This window comes from Hibiscus syriacus, unplaced genomic scaffold (assembly GCF_006381635.1).
Source record: "Hibiscus syriacus cultivar Baekdansim isolate YM2019G1 unplaced genomic scaffold, ASM638163v2 tig00110637_pilon, whole genome shotgun sequence".
Classification (NCBI taxonomy): domain Eukaryota; kingdom Viridiplantae; phylum Streptophyta; class Magnoliopsida; order Malvales; family Malvaceae; genus Hibiscus; species Hibiscus syriacus.
The window spans coordinates 518398-534929 of record NW_024062808.1 but is presented as its reverse complement, the minus strand read 5'-3'; the positions used below and the strand labels follow the sequence as shown (position 1 = coordinate 534929).

Sequence of the window (16532 nt, the reverse complement as noted above, 5' to 3'; positions counted from 1 at the left end):
ACCGTGATTTCAAACCCTAATCTGAAACTGTTATTGCATGACCACAATACCCGCAACAACATGCATTATATTCCTAGCAACTGAAAACGCAACCCCAATTATAATTTAAATCCCTAATTCTTACCCATTTTCCAACACCTCCATCACATCACCACAACATAATACAAGTAGGGATGAACTGAAGGGGAGCGATCTGACCATCGCTCCTAAAAATTTCAAATTATGTATATTTTAGATTTTTTTTTTGATAATCTATTTTCGCTCCTGTTATAAGATCATTCTCTCTTCAAATTTTGAATATGTCAGTATCTGAATACAAGGATTCGGAGCTTGAAATGCACGAAAATTCATTCGAACAATGTTTAATCATCGATAACCAAGTAATATAATGTGAGGCACAAGGGAATTTTTTTTTTGGGTTCGTGGAGGTACATACCTGACTTGTGCTGGTCTCATAGGTCCCAAACGGCAAGTCACCGACGAGTAATGGCCGCGTGGCGCCGCGAGCGACGGCACGACAATGGACGAGCATTTCGTCGAGTGAGATAGGGAGAGTGGTGTCATGACCATGAACGACCATGGAAGCAGAGTCTCCGACCAGGCAGATATCGATGCCGGCGGTGTCGAGGTGGACCGCCGATGGATAGTCATAGGCTGTAACAACGGTGATCGGCTCACCTTTCTTGTATTTTTGCTTCAGCTGGTTAAGGGTCATTCTCTGGTTGGGCGTTTGAGGTTTTGGGCCACCGTATACGGTGTTTTCGGGTAAGTTGCTCAGGCGGCGAATAAGGCGGGCTCCGGCGACCGATGAAGCCTTGTACAACTTGTGTACAAACGACATTTTGTTGTAGGTATTTTGAGAGAGGAAAAAGAAACAAGCGATCAATGTGTTTAAATATTGGGAGGTGAAATTGTAATTTATTGATTTGGGTAGGGTGGTTTATTGGAAAACATTGGTAATTGTAAAGTCACGTTGCAAATAAGGTGGCCAATGATGGCGGCGCCACCTGCTCTCCACCAACTTGGCACCGCCATCTCGGACTTGTAAGATTACTTATAAAAAAATACAAAAGGATAAACTACACGTTTAATACTAAACTATTATTCTTGTTCCATTTTAGTATTCAAACTTTATTTTTCTCCCAAATCATGTTTAACGTTTAATTTAGGTTTTATTGTAGTACACGCCGTTAAAAAATTAACATAACTACTGATATGATTTTTTTCAATGATGACAATATATTATAGTATTATCATAGGGTGAAGGATCAACATCATTGTTAATTTTATAACGACAATATATCAAAATAAAACCTAAATTAAATGTTAGACATCGTTTAAAAAAAAGTAAAGTTTGGATACTAAAACAGAACAAAAAATATTAGCTTAGATACCGAATATGGTTTACCTAATATAAAAAGACATGATGACAAAATTAGTCTTTATCGTTTGATAAAATAGTCCTTTTGGATTCTATTTCTTTTTTGAAACACTTTGACCCCTAACGTTTTATTTTGGGATAAAATACTCCATGGCTAGATAAAAAATATTAATTGACTAACGATCAACGCTTCTTGCTGACTAGGTAGGTCCATATTGAAATTCCAGTCCATATAGACCTTTCTAATCAGTAGGAAGCGTTGATCATTAGTCAGTAAGGATCGAAATAATCATTTTGTCAAACATTAAAGACTAATTTTATCATTATGTCATATAAAAAATATTAAAGATTTAACTACAGAAATGATCACTTTTGTTTTAGTATTATTCACTTTTGATCATTAATTCTAAAATATTATATTTTGGCCACTTACATTGTAAGAAACTATAATTCCTAGACACATCTTAATTTATTGTATCATGTTTGATAGTAAAAATTGTAATCACATAATTACATAAGTTAAAATTCTAAAATAGTATTAATTATACAATTGAATAGTATAATCATCTAAATAATTACACAAACTCTCACCCTTATTCTTAGGAATTGAAAAGTGTAATTGAGAGCCTTAAATTTTATATAATTAAGGAAAATTCACAAATTATAATTATCGAGAAAACATGTCATATTTGTGTAATTATCCGTAATTATCCCAAAATCTAAATATTATGTGACTTTTCAAACGCACCTTTGATATTTTTAACACATGATGTTTTCTTTTCTCATTATGAGTGTCACACTCTAATTTCGGGGTTAAAATTTTCTTTATTTTATTTCAGGGATTAAATTGAAAATTCGGTTAAATTCAGAGACTAAAATGAATTTTTAATTAAATTCAAGTCCAAATCAAGAAGCAACCTAAGCTGGAGGACCTATGATATGATTTTGTCATTTTCCAATTTTGGAAGGTTAAAAGCTTCCCAAACCAGCAAGTTTCTATTTCTGGAAACCAAACACACTTTCTCTTCCAAACCTTCCTTTTATAGAAACTATCTTCGGAAAATTTTAAACGACGTTTCGCCTTCAATCGTAGCTCTCTTTTTGACGAGAGTGTAGAAGGGTGAGCAACATCAATTTTTCGACGAGTCGATGTTGAACTCTTCATCATTTACTGTTGTGAAACCGAGTTTGGTAAGTGTCTCAAAACCCCTTAGAATGTATTTTAGAATTTTTAGTAAATTTTTTAAGCCACCAGAACAGTTACACGCGCCCCCATGTGCCACTTCTGCACGTGGGGATCGTCCATCACCTTGTGGACCTTCTAGTGGCGGGTCAACCTGACTTGTTGACCCTATCCGATCCGACCCGTCCATCCCAAAATTCGAATTAGCCCAAATCCCAAAACGACCCACATACCAGTCTGACCGAACCGAACCACATATCCAATCGAACTGTTGACTATTGAACGACGTTGACTATTAGCCGTTGAACGGTGTTGATCGTTGACAATTGAATGTTGACGTCGTTAATCGTTAACAGTTGATCATTGATTAGCGTTGACTTTGACCGTTGTTGACTTTTATCGAAAACCTCACTCTTGACATTTTTTTACGTCCATGAAGTTCCGGAACTCATCGGAAGCAAACGACGACATGACATGCCTATTTATTTATGCCCTCGTTTATATTCAGCCCAATCTACAAATCCGCTTAAAATATTAAGACCTAATAACTTTTAGCCTTAAACCCAAATAAAAAAATACTTAAATCATTTAAGGAGAATACAAATCCTAAAATTATTCAGAAAGAAAAACACTTTTCTCAAAAAATAAATCCAATTAATTTTATGTTCATTTGTTTATATTAATTCATTTGTATTCCTTTATGTTTGTTCATTCGTGTTCATTACCATTTTAAAGAATGAACATAAACGAACACGAACAAGATACTTTTCTTTCATGTTTGTTCATTTGTTAAGCCACTATAACAGCTACACGCGCCCCCATGTGCCGCATCTACACGTGGGGATCGTCAATCGCCTTGTAGACCTTCTAGAGGCGGGTCAACCTGACTTATTGACCCTATCCGATCCGACCCGGCCCGTCCATCCCAAAATCCAAATTGGCCCAAATCCCAAAACGACCCACATACCAGTCTGACCGAACCGAACCACATGTCCAATCGAACTATTAACCATTGAACGACGTTGACTATTGGCCGTTGATCGTTGACAATTGAATGTTGACATCGTTAATCGTTAACAGTTGACCGTTGATTGGCGTTGACTTTGACCGTTGTTGACTTTTATCGAAAACCTCACTCTTGACATTTTTTTACGTCCATGAAGTTCCGGAACTCATCGGAAGCAGACGATGACATAACATGCCTATTTATTTATGCCCTCGTTTATATTCAGCCCAATCTAAAAATTCGCTTAAAATATTAAGACCTAATAACTTTTAGCCTTAAACCCAAATAAAAAATACTCAAATCATTTAAGGAGAATATAAATCCTAAAATTATTCGAAAAGAAAAACACTTTTCTCAAATATAAATCCAATTAATTTTATGTTCATTTGTTTATGTTAATTCATTTGTATTCCTTTACGTTCGTTCATTCGTGTTCGTTTACCATTTTAACGAATGAAAATAAACAAACACGAACAAGATATTTTCCTTTCATGTTTGTTCATTTGTTAAGCCACCAGAATAGCTACACGCGCCCCCATGTGCCACATCTGCACGTGGGGATCGTCTATCGCCACAATCTTAATCTCTTATAACTGCACCACGAACAATCCGTACAGACTACCAGTATAATTCTCAATCCAAATTATAAAGGATAAATGGTCGACACAATCACTTTTGTTTCACAAATGATAATGAAACATTACTTAATTTGTTGCTTTCTTTCGTTTTGTTTATAGAGAGAATATTGGGTGTACTATCGATAGTAAATCTCATACGTTTAGGGGGCGTTTGGTTCAGATAATCTTGGATTTTCGGGGGAATGAAATGTCATTCTCCCGTTGGGATTGCAAACATTTCCAACCCCAGGTAATCATTTATTCCCAACTGTGATATTTTGGGGGCTTATTACCGGGAATGTGATTCCCCCTTCCCTTAGGTATTATTACATTCCCGGCGTTTTGGACTAAAATGCTGTTAATTTTTTTTTCAAAATTATCATTCTTCTGTCGTTGAATAAAAAAAATTACGAATGTTAAATTGCAAATTTATCCTTAAACTATTTTAGATTTATAAAAAAGTTCATAATTAGAATTTTATATGAAGTTTAGATGTTAAAATAAAATTTTAAGAACACGTACGGGGCCATCCTTTTTTAGTTCAACCCATGCTTAGTTAAATATTAAATAAATTCTTATATTTTTAATTTGAATACTTATTTTTAAGTGAACGAAAATACTATTAGACTAAAATTTATTAGATATATAAAGTTTTAACGGATTATTTTTTTTGTACACAAAAAATTAGGTCAAAGGTAGCTCCCCCAATCTAGGGCAAGAGCATACCTAAGACCCAATTGGGATTTACATATGACTTTACAGATTACCCATCAAGAGTGACGATGATGAGATTCGAACTTGGACTTGCAAGCTCAAATTCCTGAATCCCAACCACTTGTGTCAACACTCGTTGGCTTTAAGGAGGTTTTTTTAATGAAGCTTTATGAGTGTTTTTGTTTCGTAGGTGTTGCAATTTAATAATACAGAACACATTTACAAAAGAAAAAGTATAACACAATTACAGTTATAAATAATTACAATAATTATTGAAACCCATAATCAAATCAATATATTTAAAATAGGTTTATAGGATAATATTTACATTGAATGGAACTTTAACATGAAATTGAGAATCCTTAATTCCAAACTTATTACTATGCCAGAATCCGATCGGTTTATTTTTCTGTATTCTCTTTTTTGTTGTCTATTCCGTTCTAGGATTTCGCCTCGATTAATCCGAATGGTTTCGGTAGGTGAGTCTCTCAGAGAGAATTTTCTACATACATTATAACTTTAACTCGAAATCTGTTTAAGCGATATTAAATTATTTACTACTGAATAATTTTTTATGTACTTTTTCATCTGTGAGCACGGGCTACAAGCTCCTTAAACCTATTTTCTGTTTCCTGTAGATCTCTTACGGTAAGTTCCAAACTCTTTTCTTGTTCCCTTTTCTTATGTTTTAATTCTTCGATCTTGTATAAGGCTTTGCTAATTTCCCAAGCACCGTCGTTGGCATTACCTGTGGGGGGGACAGCAACATGAAGACGATCATAATCACGGGGATCAACTTGTTGAATAGGTTCTCTCCTTGGAATCAACGGCAGCACCTGATCAATATCAACTGTTTCTGTACAGATTGTTTATACCAAGGAATGATTGAGACTAACAAAAAGACTTACTTCATCGATGACGCACTTAAGTTCTGCAATAAATTTACAGTCTGCACAGTAATAAACCGGATCCCTTTTGAATCTTTTCTCCTCGCAAACATCACAGTAGAATTCATCGTCGGAGTTATAAGCGTCTTCCTCCGAGTTCAACTCATATTCAAAAGGAGAGTTTGTATGGATCAAGGGATGGAGATGGGATTTATGGGTTACTGTTTTGGGTTTTGAGGGAAGACACTGCAGATGGATGTTGAAATTACACGGCACACATCGAAGGACGAAGGTGGTGCAGTTAACACCACAAAGATGACAAGTGAAACCGGGTGTTATGTCGAAGAGAGTTAGAGGGTGTCGATGGCCATCGCTTTCAAAAGTGGGAAAGAGCTTAGCACAATCCAAGTGAAGGCCAAACCCACAATGAACATCACGGCAGGTGTATGCAAAGAGGGATGAATCAATGCGCCAACAACATGCACCACAAGTAGGACCGTTGTATGGGAGGGAGGTAATGGTGAGTTGGTGTTTGGGGTGACAGGGATGGTAAGACAGGCGAGGTTGATGAGGGAAATTAACAGCGCATGATTTGTGTAAGAAGAAGCGGGTGCATGATGATTCAATACACCTTAAAGTTGGTGTCGGAGGTAAACAGGTTTCAGCACATGCTGCACAGCTAGGTTCTTTTCCATATTGTTGATGGTTTTGGATGAGTGAAAGTGGATGTGGGTGGCTGACATGTCGGATCTCTTTGGCTTCTTCAGATTCTGCAACAGAATCCATGGCACATTTGACATGCAGGTAGAAACCACATGGCTTGCAGAAAAATGTTTCGTTGGGCCAGTTTGAATGACATTTATCACACGAGAAATAATAAAAAATGCTGGTGCGTGCAAGAGTGCATGGATGGATGAGATGATTGGTCAAGCGTGGTGGAATGCTGGTGAGGCAAGTTTTATGAACGAAAAACTTACATTCCATGCACCCGTAGGTAGAAGAAGAAGAGCGTATCTCTTCACAAATGGAGCAGACAACTTCATCATCTTTCTGCTGCTCCAAATCAACAGGCTTCAAGGGATGAGGATGAGCGAAATGTTTAAAGCCGTGCTCATCAAGTTTGAGCTCATCGAGACAAGATTTGTGAAAAAACTTTCGACATTGTCGGCAACCAAAACCCGAGCCGGATAAGGACCTCCAACATGCAGAGCAATATCCCCATAATCCCTCTTGGAGCGACAAGGGGTGCTCATGGATTGCATGCTGAATCTCCATGAAACAAACAATGAATGCAAAAATAGCCCCAGTATTGGTTGTCAACCTCTTCTTGCAATATATAACCATCCACAACCCCTCTAACTTCTTGTTACTTTCTTCTCTTGCCTCTTCTTGATGCCCAATTCACCACTCATTCTATGTCTAACCTAACATTGCAAGCAAAGGAGACCCTAAAGTGATTCCATCCTCTACCATTATTTTGACCATTGATTCTATGCCTAACCCACCATTGATGCCTAATCCACCATTGATTCTATGCCTAACCTAACATTGCAAGCAAAGGAGACATAAAAGTGATTCCACCTTAAATTATCCATCACATTTACAAGAAACTAATCATAAAAATATAAAAGCTTCATAAATATACATAAAAACATGACATACCAATATTAAAAGATTATAAAATTTATTTTGAGAATTATAAAATTATTTGAAAGTATAAAAATTATGAAAAAAATTGAAAATTTATTAAAATAATTATAAAATATTGAAATATTTTATTAAAACTATAAACCAAATCATAATCAATTGAATTTATCAACAAAATATTCATAATCAACCAAGGCTTTGAATTCTCAAACCGATAAACATATGTTTAGGTTTTGAACAATGTTAAAGGCTTATTATAAGTTATTTATGTTGGTGTTAAAAGATGACGACACGTATAATGATCCTACAATAAAATAGACATGAAAAATTTATGTGAAAAACTCTTTCGAAAAATTTTATGGACACGATAAAAGAATTTTCACTAATTTCGAGAACAAAAAAATACAAGAATAATCCTTATTAAACAATTATCTTCAATTATCAGTGCCATTTCATTTTCATCATATCTTAATGTGTTGTTAACTTTACTAATTAAAAAGATTAATATGTACCAACAACCAATTGATCTAGTGGGATGAACCACTAGATCCCTTAAGTAAGGTCAAGGGTTTGAATCTTGACGATTGCGAATGGAGTAAACTGGGTCGTGAGGGTCGTCCTTACCTCTGCAATACTATATCCGAATTTTTACTTTTTACAAGTTTTAGCAACTTTTAAAAAATTATATTTCTATAATGTTTAATAATTTTCTTTAGAAGGAATAGGACCAAAATGTTAAAAAAAAAACGAATAAGGGTCAAAATGATTATTTAGTCAAACTTTAAGAGTATTTCTTGACATTACATATGGTTATGAATTACATATACAAGATGTGAACAAAATAGATTCAACGTTGCTGAGATTGTCTGCCACTCAATCAAATTGTGTTGAAAAAATAATAGTAGAAAGACAAAAGAAAAATAAAAGAGAGAAAATTGCGAGAACGATATCGTATCGGTGTCGTATAATTTCTTCTTTTATGACTCGTTTACTTCATTTTCTTAAGCCACCGGAGCATCTTCTGCTCCGTTTTCGGAGGGTTGGGACGATGCCTTCGAGTTGGTTTTTTTATTGGCGGCCTCGAGAACGTGGTTGTAGCTGCCTTTGACCATGAAGAGCTGAGCAAAATGGTGTTTACAGTAAAGGACTCCGTTTAAGGCAGCGTATGAAGAGTGTGTTAAGTGACAACCTCCATGAGCACATTTGAAGCACGAATTGTGGAAACATTCGCCTTCCATGGACACCTGATTAGCGACCAACGTAAAATTTTATATTAAAATGTTTAAATTTTAAGAAAGATTAACTTATAGAATTCTAATGGACAGAAATAAATTATTAATATAAAGTACAAAAAAATATTTAAAATATATAATAATCTAAAATTTTTATAAGGATGACTACCCCAGCCACCCCCTAGGTCTATACCTGCACCTACTAGGGCTGTAAACGAGCTAGGCCAAACTCGAATCGACTCAAGAAGTGTAAATCTGAGCTCAAACCGATTCGAAAACTCACGAGTTGAAAATTAAATTATATTTTTTCATGATATTATAATATTATAACAAGGCAAACTAATTAAGATGGTAAATTGTATTTACCTTCTCTAATGGGTATACTGTCTTCTGGCAAGCAGCACATTTATCTTGGGTACCAGAGAACATGGATGAAAACTTGTTGGGAGTCTTATTCTGTAAATATTTATTATTTTTACGGTCCGATAAACGTAACACGATCGAAAATATGTTTATTACTCGAAATTAAATGTTAGATATGAATATATATCCAATAAATATTTGGTACGTACCGAGTCATTTTGCTTCTCTTTTGCTGCAAAAGTGGTCACAAGAAGAAATTAAAAACGTGTCAACAAAATCATATCATCTCCAATCTTTATAATTAAGCTTAATTCATAAATTAGTCCTCCAAGTATACTTGCATTTCCCCTTTGCACCTTAATTTTTTTTTCTTCATTTTGATTCTTAAAGCATAATTTTTTTCTTCTTATTTTGCATCCTAGAACAATTTGGCCAATCAAGTCATGTCACGTGACGATTGAATTTTTGTTTTTATTTTTGTCATCCGACACGTGTCATGTTTATATTGATATAAATTGTGCTAGTGTGTAAAATAGAAAAATGGGTATGCTTTAGGAGCTAAATAGAGACCAAAAAAATTTAATTCACAAATTACTCCTCCAATTATATATATATTTCTACTTTGCTCCTTAAAAGTTTTTGTTCATTTTAACGTTAAAGTATATCTATTTTTCCATTTTACATTCGAGAAGAATCTGGCCAATCAGCTCATGCCACATCACATGTTTCAGGGTGTAAAATGAGACAAGAGTAATCTTTACGAATCAAAACGAAACAAAAATAATTTAAGGTGTAAAGTGAAAATTGAATATACGTAAAGGCTAAATTGTGAATTAAGTAAAAAAAAATGAACAAAATGCTTCAAACCTGATTGGAAATTCTTGTTGTAATTCCCAGATTCCTTGAAAAGTTGCTCAAAATGAGTTTTGCAATAAAGGACTCCATCCATGGAGGAATAATTACTCATCTGTAAAAAAAATATACAATTAATTAACATATTTAAATTTAGGTAATTGACCCCTTCAAGAATTTATAATTCAATTTCAACCCTTCAAAAAAAAAATTAGGCTAAACTACACGTTTAGTATCCCAACTATCACTTTTGTTCAGTTTTGGTCACCCAATTATTTTTTCAAAAACATGCCTAATTTTTTGTTTTTATTTTATTTTGGTCACCATTTGTTAAAAAATTAACGATAAAATTTAAGTTTCATCATAAGGTAACGTCACATCATCATTGAAAAAAAAATCACTTCAGGAATTATGTTAACTTTTTAACAGTGGGTGACCAAAATAAAACAAAAAAACGTAACGTTATGTATGATCTTGAAAATAGTAGTCAGGTGACTAAAACAGAATAAAATTGATAGTCGGAATATTAAATGTGTAGTTTGTTCTAAAATTTTATGTCTTCACCTCAGTCGTATCCGATGTTTCTCCAAGAATCCTAACTTAACTGAAAAGATTAAGAATTTCCGTATAGAACATGTATTCGTATCTAAAAACAAACTAAAAATTTAAAACTCGAAATAAAATTTCAGAGGCGAAAAGAAGAGAAAAGAATCATGAATTACCACAAGGTTACCCTTGCAATGGGTGCATTTGAAGCAAGTCTTATGGTATGGAACTCCTTCAAGAGTCAACAAATCCACCACATAAACAGTCTTATCACAAGCCTTGCATTTGTCTAATGTTCCTGAGAATGACATTTCTTTAAACCCAAAAAAAAAAACTCTTTTGAAAATGCTTTGTTTTAATTATCACTTAATTAATCACAACATATTTGCAAAATTGCTTTGTTTTAGCTCATACTGCAAAAGGGTTCCTCTTTTAATTATCCCTAAATGTGGATGAAATCATTTTGAATTTGAGAGAAATAAGGTTTGTGTTTCTTTGACCACTTCATGGCTAAATTTGGGATGAATAAGAATGAAAGAATAATGTTTGCTATTTAGAGTTGGTGGTAATAGTAGAAGATTAGATTTGTTCATGGATGGAGCCTGATCTTTCTCTCTCTTTTCATCTATGTTTATGATGTTTTGTTGGTCAATTGTATAAAAAAAAGGGTAAATTGCACGTTTAGTACCTAACATATCAATTTTAGTACCTAAACTTTCATTTTTTTCAAAACCATACCTAAAATTTAGTTTTTGTTTCATTTTAGTACCCGTTCAAAATTGAACATTAAGTTTTGAAGATTTTTTTTTGAAAGTTTGGGTACTAAAACAGACCAAAAGTGATAGTTTAGGTACTAAATGGGTTAGTTTTTAACGGAGGGGGTACTAAAATGAAACAAAAACTAAACATTATGTATTGTTTTAGAAAATTAAAAGTTTAGGTGCTAAAACGAACCAAAACTGATAGTTTAAGTATTAAATGCATAGTTTACCCAAAAAACTTGATTAGTCTAAGGTGATTATAATGTAAAATATGTTCAGACTTTTTTTAACCCATTGACAATGAATACACAAAATGTCATTCATTTATTAATAAGATTATGAACGTATCATTCAATTAATCGATTGTTATAAATAGTTCACTTTACAATTGAAAATAAAACGAACGTTCACTTTTCAGTTATAATCAAAGCCTTTTAAATTATAGATTGTAATAATCAGATCACTCAATTATAACTAAAAGATTAATGTCTATAATACATTTGACTATAAAATAATATGTTGATAATAATCGAATAATTCAGTGATTTGTTTATAACATTTAAGACTGTTAGGTATAACATCATTTGTCCTTACAAAGAAAGTCTCATAGTGGGGGTTACGATTATGTGTGTTGGGCCCGCAGTACGGTACTGGGTTATTTTTGTAAATATGTACCAGATTTTATTTATTATAAAGGAGATGTAACCAAAACCTATAACATATTGAATGAAAAATCTAGCGTCGCCCAGGGCACCGAGGACGTAAGCATATTGTTGAACCTCGTTAAAATTCTTGTGTTCTTTTCGTTTTCTTTACCCGATTATTCAACAAAGACAAGTGTTACTTACAAGTTTTGGTTGCCATTTGGATTCAAAGTTGAACAATCCCAACATGTATCCCTAATATAAGTAATTTGAGCCAAGTTGGTCCAAATTTACAAAGTTCTTGTCTAGGATACATGTTGGTGGGTTTGGATAAAAGTTTTATATTAAAAAATAAGATTATTATTCCTCCATTTTGAATATTGATATTATAAATAGAACAAAATAATTAGAATTTTTTTTTCTCATGACGGTTTATATGGTAAACAACACATTATATTGTAAATAATATATATAAATAAAATTCAAAAGAAAAATCCCAGTCCCCCATGGCTAGCAATCCTATATTCCATGATTCCATCCACCTAAAACCATCTCCGGCGTATCCATTTAACGACTGCTCGGATAGCCCTCCGAGAGTGGCGCTTTCGGGCCTCGTTGCTTGTAACTATTACATCAACGACCAAAGATTGTCATATTCACTTGTCTCCAAGCACTTAGCTTACATCATAACATAAAATGTTATTAAAACTCGAAGGGCGGGTTAATCATATGAAACTATAAGTCCGAACAATGCTTATACATATATATGCCCCACCCACAAAAATATTTCTGGATCCGCCATTTTTTCCGGCTCAAGCTATTTCAAGAGCAATGCTTATACATATATAATAGGAAGAACAGGAACTTATCCTTACACAAACATATGCTTAAAATTAGGATATTCTCAACCCACATTGATGGGTACAACCAATGTTGTAGAAAACATGTAACACATAATTCAGACACTAAACAAAAGCATCGAAGCAAAATGGAAACGATTTCAGCTAACAATGCCATTCCTCTTTTCCTCAAAAGGTGTCTCAACCAGGTATCGACAAGGTGCGGGTGGAGGCAGTCACCCCTAAAATTTTAAAATTATCTTATATTTTTAATTTTTTATGCATTTATTATTGAAAATCTGGTTTTGCCTAGGGGTGCTTATCAAACGAGTCGATCACCAGTTGGGTAGTGCTCGACTCGTGCTCGTTAAAAATTTTGTTGCTCGACTCGATTAGTTGGTCGTTAAGCTCGTTAAAATTTTACTCGACTAGTGCTCGTTAAAAAAACTTGTTGCTCGACTTGTGCTCGTTAAGCTCTTTGCTCGTTAAGTTCACTTAAATTTTTATCTTAATTTTTTAACTATAAGTAAAATATATTAATACTATGAATTAATATATTAGTCATTTACCACGTTTTTATTAACTTTAGTAAATTAATAATTTTTGAATGAAATAATTTTTAAGATAACTACTAAAAATTATAAAAAAAAATTAACAAGTTGCTCGCGAACTTACCAAGTCGAGTTGGACTTTGCTCGACTCAACTTGTTAAGTCTCGAGTTGGACTTTGCAAGTGAAAAGTGGAATGACACCTCTAATTTACATCTTAACTTTCATATAAAACATCAAACTGAGCGAATTCAGTAGTAAAAGAATTATTGTTATTTTTTGAAGTTCCGAGTTCAAGCATAGAAATACCAGGTGTGTGAGTGTTCAATCTTAAATCGTTGATAATTATATTTAAACAAATATTGTCTTGTACTTACTCCAGTTTAATAAAAAAATACTTTCATATAAAATACTAATGAAAGAGTAAATTGCAATAATCATCCACATATTATAACATATATTTTAAATTAATCTTTAGACTTTAAAAAAGTAATTTCATCGATCGTGATTCTAAATTGATCCTAATATTTTTATCATTATAATTTTATCTTTAAAATTTTCGTATCACACGCCAATTTAATAAAACTATTGTAAAATTTGTTAAGGCCAAAAAGGCATCAGAGGTCTTGTACTCTTAAAAAAATTAATGTGACACTAGTATTATTTTTCTCTTGATGTAGCCATTCAACTCAAAAAATAAATCTAATGTGGCCATTTGACTAACGTATTTTTATCGTTAACCGTTACGATACTGAAATTACAGTTCACAGTGCTGACGTGGTAGTCTACGACGACAACTTAACGTGGTGGATGACATGACAGACTAAATCGATAAATCAAACATGGCAAATGAACTGTCACGTCAACAATGTGAACTGCCATGCCAATATCGTAACTGTCAACGATGGAAAAACTTTGGTCAAAGGGTCACATTAGATTTATTTTTCTAAGTTTGAGGGTCACATTAAGAGAAAAATAATAGGATGACCATATCGTTTTTTTTTCCAAAAGTACATGAACCTCTGATGCCATTTGTTAATTTTTATATAATTACTTATAAAAATTATGCAATAATATAATGTGATATAAATGATAATTGATGTTGAATTTAAATAAAATAATGATTTAATTTTGAAATGTATAAAGAATTATAAATGAATTGAGAGAGAAATTAAAAACAAAAAAACCATTTAATTTCATTATAAATTAATAATTATTTTAAGCAACGTGATACAACATTAATTATCATTTATGACACGTCATATTATTATATAATACACATTAGTGTTTACATGGTAGTTAATAAGTTTTAGGTAAATTATGCACTTAGTATATAAATTATTAGTTTTAGTCCGTTTTAGTATCTAAACTTTAATTTTTTTTCAAAATCATACATAATTTTTAGGTTTCATTTCATTTTAGTATCCCGTCATTAAAAACTTAACGCGTTTAGTACCTAAACTGACAGTTTTGATCCATTTTAGTACATAAACTTTCATTTTTTTTTCAAAACTTAACGTTAAATTTTGAACAAGGATATTAAAATGAAAACAAAAACTTAAGTTTTTAACGGCTGATACTAAAATAAAATAAAAATAAACTTTAGGTATGATTTTAAAAAATTAAAAATTAAAGTACTAAAACAAACCAAAATTGATAATTTAAGTACTAAGCATGTAATGTACCCATAATTTTTTTGCTTGATTCGTGTTTTATTTTGATTATTTAAATTAATCATAGAATTATTTTTTGACCCTCAATAGATCAAATAATGATATTTCATTTTGATTTTTTATATGGGTAAACTACAGTTAAAAAAATTAACGATTATGTTAACGTGTTCAAAAGATAATGTCATGTCTTTATTAAAAAAAATTACGTCAATAATTTTATTAATTTTTAACGATAAATAACTAAATTAATATCAATACGTGAAGTTAAATATAATTTAAAAAATAATAAAATAACCAAACAAACAAAAATAACAGGCTTAATACAAAAATAAGTATCTAAACTATGTCTCGAAAAACGTTTTACTGCATAAAGAATTTTTTTGTTTAAAATAGGTGCCTAACGTTTCTCTGTTATATTTTTAAGTTTCTATTGTTATATATTTTTTAATTTTTTTATAAATAAAAATATTATTTTTAAAAGAAAATTAAAAAAACCTTAATTTATTTATAAAAAGAACCCAAAACTTTTTAAATTACAAAATAACTCCGATTTGTTTTTCATTGAAGCTTACTCCATGAAAAATGGCGGCGACGACGCTATTTGATGAGGGGATGGTTGGGTTTTTCATGGCATAAGACGACGTTCTCATCAGTGGAAACGATAATGGTCACGGTTGATCAGAGAAATGTTTGACGGTGAGGGACAACAGTCGATTTTTTATTGTTTTGTGGTGATCGACGGTCGATTTGGGTGATTGTTGGTTAGAGTTGAGGTCGCGAGGCATCGACAATGCTACTGGTAATGATGTTGGCGTCGAGGATGGGACAAGGGGGAGGGGTCAGGGGAGAGGGTGGGGGTAAGGTATTTTTTAAAAAAGTTTTTTTAAATATATTTTTATTTTCAATAAAAAATTATTTTTAGTTTAATTTTTTAAATAAATTCTCAAAATTATCAGAACTTGACATATATCGCTTAACAAAATTTTTTAAGTGCACTTAATGTCTGAACACCTAAAATATTTTTCAATACATAATTTAAAGAGTTAATTTTATATTAAGCCAAAATAATATTTGGGATACTGTTGAAAACATTTTGATATTTCGATATAACAAATTAAGATAAATAAATTTTAAGATTTTCCAATAAGGTTTTCTAAGTATATTCGATATAATTATTCGAATATCAAAATATTACTCCAAATCTTTTAAAAGTCATTTTTAATCCTTACTCAAGTGTAAAATTAAGTTTTAGTCTTAAAATAATTTCAAAACAATTTTACAAAATATTTCGAACCATTTCAAAGCCAAAAAATCCAGATTGCTCATAGGGAACCGATTCCCCCCATGGGGGTACCGATTCCCCCCTGAATGGTTTGGCTCCGAGAATTCAAGTATGCTCGGAGGGAACTGATTTCCCCCCACTGTTCAACAGTCGAATATTTGAATTTTACACTTAGGGAACCGATTCCCCATAAGGGGTACCGATTCCCCCCACGCTCTAAGCTGTTGTATTAATTGTTTTCACACTTAAACGGCTCCAATAACTTCATTAATGATCCTCAACGTTTAGAAGTGATTCAAGGTGTATTTAAACAAGTTCTGAAGCCTTTGATCAATAAGAAATTATAGAGAAACAAG

At 32.5% G+C, this 16532-nt stretch overlaps 3 protein-coding genes across 5 annotated transcripts in view; all 3 read right to left on the bottom strand.

The window, feature by feature from the left end:
* LOC120136728 (3-methyl-2-oxobutanoate hydroxymethyltransferase 1, mitochondrial-like) overlaps positions 1-16532 on the bottom strand; it is a 28679-nt gene that overhangs the window by 1808 nt on the left and 10339 nt on the right. The window contains exon 3 of one of the 2 annotated variants that reach the window (XM_039152688.1): positions 437-856. In XM_039152688.1, the coding sequence (XP_039008619.1) occupies positions 437-841 (405 nt within the window). In that variant the 5' untranslated portion in view covers positions 842-856. Of the gene's footprint in view, positions 1-436; positions 926-16532 lie in introns of those variants that run through there. The other variant, XM_039152689.1, reaches the window with a different exon arrangement.
* Positions 5221-7066, bottom strand: LOC120136727. Its single transcript, XM_039152687.1, has 2 exons — positions 5810-7066; positions 5221-5737 (listed from the first exon to the last, which is right to left on the bottom strand). Exons 1-2 carry the CDS (start codon positions 7061-7063, stop codon positions 5486-5488), a joined length of 1506 nt encoding a protein of 501 aa, XP_039008618.1. The 5' UTR covers positions 7064-7066; the 3' UTR covers positions 5221-5485.
* LOC120136729 (LIM domain-containing protein PLIM2b-like) lies at positions 8413-10779 on the bottom strand. 2 transcript variants are annotated; one of them, XM_039152690.1, is made up of 5 exons: positions 10605-10779; positions 9898-9997; positions 9240-9262; positions 9034-9123; positions 8413-8679 (listed from the first exon to the last, which is right to left on the bottom strand). In XM_039152690.1, exons 1-5 carry the CDS (start codon positions 10737-10739, stop codon positions 8437-8439), a joined length of 591 nt encoding a protein of 196 aa, XP_039008621.1. In that variant the 5' UTR covers positions 10740-10779; the 3' UTR covers positions 8413-8436. The 2 variants fall into 2 exon arrangements, with proteins under 2 accessions (XP_039008621.1, XP_039008622.1); XM_039152691.1 differs by having other exon boundaries at positions 9034-9117.

What these genes read in the sequence shown, in the direction of transcription:
- LOC120136727 (XM_039152687.1), bottom strand. Translation starts at nt 7,063, where the DNA reads ATGGAGATTCAGCATGCAATCCATGAGCACCCCTTGTCGCTCCAAGAG. An exon ending in TTAAGTGCGTCATCGATGAA is followed by an intron (nt 5,738 to 5,809) that starts GTAAGTCTTTTT and finishes GATATTGATCAG; the next exon opens with GTGCTGCCGTTGATTCCAAG.
- LOC120136729 (XM_039152690.1), bottom strand. Translation starts at nt 10,739, where the DNA reads ATGTCATTCTCAGGAACATTAGACAAATGCAAGGCTTGTGATAAGACT. An exon ending in CAACAAGAATTTCCAATCAG is followed by an intron (nt 9,263 to 9,897) that starts GTTTGAAGCATT and finishes CCACTTTTGCAG; the next exon opens with CAAAAGAGAAGCAAAATGAC. An exon ending in AAGAGAAGCAAAATGACTCG is followed by an intron (nt 9,124 to 9,239) that starts GTACGTACCAAA and finishes AAATATTTACAG; the next exon opens with AATAAGACTCCCAACAAGTT.